The sequence below is a fragment of the Trypanosoma conorhini genome, assembly GCF_003719485.1.
Source record: "Trypanosoma conorhini strain 025E chromosome Unknown Tco_14.4_contig_01212, whole genome shotgun sequence".
NCBI classification, from domain to species: domain Eukaryota; phylum Euglenozoa; class Kinetoplastea; order Trypanosomatida; family Trypanosomatidae; genus Trypanosoma; species Trypanosoma conorhini.
This window is the reverse complement of record NW_021705193.1, coordinates 2,367-3,933: the sequence shown is the minus strand read 5'-3', so window position 1 is coordinate 3,933 and position 1,567 is coordinate 2,367. Positions and strand designations below refer to the sequence as shown.

At 62.1% G+C, this 1,567-nt stretch overlaps 2 protein-coding genes across 2 annotated transcripts; both read right to left on the bottom strand.

The window, feature by feature from the left end:
• Positions 1-2: 2 nt before the first annotated feature.
• On the bottom strand, positions 3-485 carry Tco025E_09656 (myosin light chain kinase; the record flags this gene model as incomplete). Its single annotated transcript, XM_029376467.1, has 1 exon — positions 3-485. A coding segment is annotated over one exon (483 nt), but the record flags the coding sequence as incomplete, so codon positions are not given.
• A 147-nt stretch (positions 486-632) lies between these two features.
• On the bottom strand, positions 633-1,565 carry Tco025E_09655 (myosin light chain kinase; the record flags this gene model as incomplete). The annotated part of the gene is made up of 1 exon (XM_029376466.1): positions 633-1,565. A coding segment is annotated over one exon (933 nt), but the record flags the coding sequence as incomplete, so codon positions are not given.
• Positions 1,566-1,567: the final 2 nt, after the last annotated feature.

Genomic DNA, 1,567 nt, shown 5'->3' with positions numbered 1-1,567 from the left:
AGCCCTCCAGAGGCTTTGGCGGCCTTGTGGGGCGAAGCGTGTGCCGGGCTCGCTGTTTCGTTTGGCGTCTCTGCCAGTGCAAGCATAAAATTCGGCTTGCGCTGATCGCTTGTTGCGGCTGCAAATGCAAGCGAAAACGCCTGCGCGGCATCCATCGCGCGGGACACTTTCACGAGGCGCTCATGAGCGTCCTTGCGGTTTGGTGCCTCCTCAAGATCGAGCTCCGCCTCCCGACGAAGAAGCGCGAGCTCGTCCAAAAAGGGGTAGACGTCCATGCTGCGCCTGCCAACAAACAGGTACTCGTGCACGCTCTGGATGTGGCGGCAGACAAGGCCACAGCGGCACGTGCAGCAGTCCTGCAATCGCCAGCCGGCAGCATGCTGGAGGGCCTTTCCAAAATCGACTTCATGCACCTTGGCGCGGTCCGTCTGCGACTGCACCCTCACGACTGTTGAGAGCTTGTCCGGGTGGCACAAGTACTTCATAAACGGCGGGGTGAAATCAAGGCGGCCCAGTAGAGCGTGTGTGATGCAAAACACACGCGCCGCGGCGCGCAGCTTTTCTCTGGCGTTGAAGCAGCGAAGTTTCTCCTGGCTTTCCTGCAGGTGGATATCCGGTGTCCCGCCTGCTATTCAGGCGTGGTGAAGTAGCTCCTTTGCCGAGGGCCGTTTGTTTGCGTCGGGTGTCAGGCATGCGGCGACGAAGGCAGTTGCGTTTGGCGATATCTTTTTCCAGATTTCCCCAATGAAGCCCCAGTCATTAGACACAATACGCCTGAACGTCTCCCTGTGGGAGTGCCCGCCAAAGGGCATTCGACCGCTTAGGAGAAGGTAAGAAACCACCCCCAGCGACCAAATGTCGCACTTGGCGTCGTAGGGCTGGCTCTGGGTGCCGTAGTAGCCCGCCATGATGACTTCGGGGGCGATGTAGGGCGGTGTGCCGCAGCACGCACCGCCAAGGATTTTGCCCGCCAGCCCAAAATCCGCGAGGCACACGTCCGAAAGCCACGCCGTGTCGCTGCTGGCGGCCGTCGCCCTGTGGCGGAGCAGCAGGTTCTCTGGCTTCAGGTCACGGTGCAGGTACCCCCTGGAGTGGACGTGGGCGAGGGCGGAGAGGACGTTCCGGACGAGCTCCGCGGCGCACTTTTCGCTGTAGTGCGAGAGAGCAACAATGCGGTCAGGGAGCATCCCGCCACTCAGCAGGTCGAGAACGAGGCAGAGTCGTCCGCTGGTCTCAACGTGCCCCACAAGACGAACCACGTGCGGGTGGAGTCCAACAGCCTGCTTGACTTGTTGTGTGCCAAAGAAGACACCGCCAGTGTCGCCGGTCCCGGCAGCGCGCTTGTCGACCACCTTGACAGCAAACTCCCCGTGTGTTTCACGGTGCACGCAACTGTGCACTCTACGGCGTACGCCCTGCTTACATGGGGATCCCCGCGGGCTCCAGGGCGTACCACTGGAGGAACGCCATCGGCAGGCCGTCGGCCATGGCGCTCGCACACACCTTTGGCGCGGAAGGCGAGGGGCGGGGAGGCGTGCACACATGCGGCACAAAACAAGGCGAGGGG